The sequence below is a fragment of the Cyprinodon variegatus genome, unplaced genomic scaffold (assembly GCF_000732505.1).
Source record: "Cyprinodon variegatus isolate N-32 unplaced genomic scaffold, C_variegatus-1.0 Scaffold1080, whole genome shotgun sequence".
Lineage (NCBI taxonomy): Eukaryota > Metazoa > Chordata > Actinopteri > Cyprinodontiformes > Cyprinodontidae > Cyprinodon > Cyprinodon variegatus.
This window is the reverse complement of record NW_015151533.1, coordinates 251,336-252,549: the sequence shown is the minus strand read 5'-3', so window position 1 is coordinate 252,549 and position 1,214 is coordinate 251,336. Positions and strand designations below refer to the sequence as shown.

At 40.0% G+C, this 1,214-nt stretch overlaps 1 protein-coding gene across 1 annotated transcript in view; it reads left to right on the top strand.

Annotated features, from left to right (window-relative positions):
- The first annotated feature begins 199 nt into the window (after positions 1 to 199).
- The window catches only part of map2k7 (mitogen-activated protein kinase kinase 7), a 31,103-nt gene continuing 30,088 nt past the window's right edge, over positions 200 to 1,214 (top strand). Inside the window, exon 1 of the mRNA XM_015400186.1 lies at positions 200 to 330. Coding sequence (XP_015255672.1) covers positions 207 to 330 — 124 coding nt within the window. The 5' untranslated portion in view covers positions 200 to 206. The remainder of the gene's footprint in view (positions 331 to 1,214) is intronic.

Here is a 1,214-nt window from a genome sequence, read left to right as displayed (position 1 = left end):
TTTTTTCAGTGGCTTTAATCTTCTTCCGTAGGGATGCTTTTCTTACGACGGAGTATACAAATGTATATTTTTTTTTTACCGGGAAGAAGATGCTCATTGCTCCTGGGCGATTAAATGTATAAAGCACTTGCTATACCGCTGCCTGCCAGAGAGGGGAGCAGAGAGCTCTGCGGGGCGGGCAGCTACATGGTGCTCAATTTTTCAAGATGTCGTCGCTCGAACAGAGGTTGTCGCGAATCGAAGAGAAGCTAAAGCTTGAAAATGAAGAAGCTCGCCGGAAAATTGACATCAAAATCGACATGAGTCCGCAGCGGTCACGGCCGAGGCCAAGTGAGTATCTCCCGGCGGGGGGGTCCAGGGGGGTAACGGTTAGAATCGGTTCTGGAAAGAGGCAGAGAGAACAAGCTAAGGGGGGTGTTCTGTAGCGCTAAGCTATTAGCCATGTTGCTAACAGACTAGCTACGTAAACAAACCCTCAGTTTTAGCTATTCTGTCAAATAAACACAACATGTAGGACAACTTCTGCACGTGTCGAGATAAAACCGAGATTAAAAGCAAAAACGACGTCGAATTAGTTTTCCTTGACAATATTGTAGCGAAATGAATTTAATATCAAATCTGTGAAACATGCTAGGCTAACAGGCCCAACATTAGCATGAACATATATATCGATCCCCTTCATATCGTAAGGCTATAGACATGTCATATATTCCTAATAGATGAATCGGGTGGTAGTTTATGAAGGTAAAAGTATTTGGTTTAGGCCTCAATCTTATGTCAATAGTTGGTGATCCTTGAGCACATAGAGGGTAATTAGTAGAAACCACCGCAGGTTAGCTAACCTCGGTTACTGGTGAGGCAGAGATTACAGGAGGGAACTAAATGTTTAGTCTAGGAGAGCATTAGGTGACATAATCTCGCTTTATGTCTCTTTTATTATTGGGTGACACATCCACGATTTTTTTTTAGTTTGCGTTAGATATTATTTTGTAAATCTATGTTAAGGTGACCAGATTTCTGCAATCTAATCTAGGAATATTTCCAGCTCATTAATACATTTTATGAAAATTTAAGTAGGAAACACAGACAGTGATGTTTGTTTTTATCAATTTTTACATGTTTATTAATACTTAAACAAAAATGAAGTGTGAAATCCAGGAATGTGCCTCTTCCATTTCCTAAGATAAATAATATTAATCAGTCAATAGTGGTTA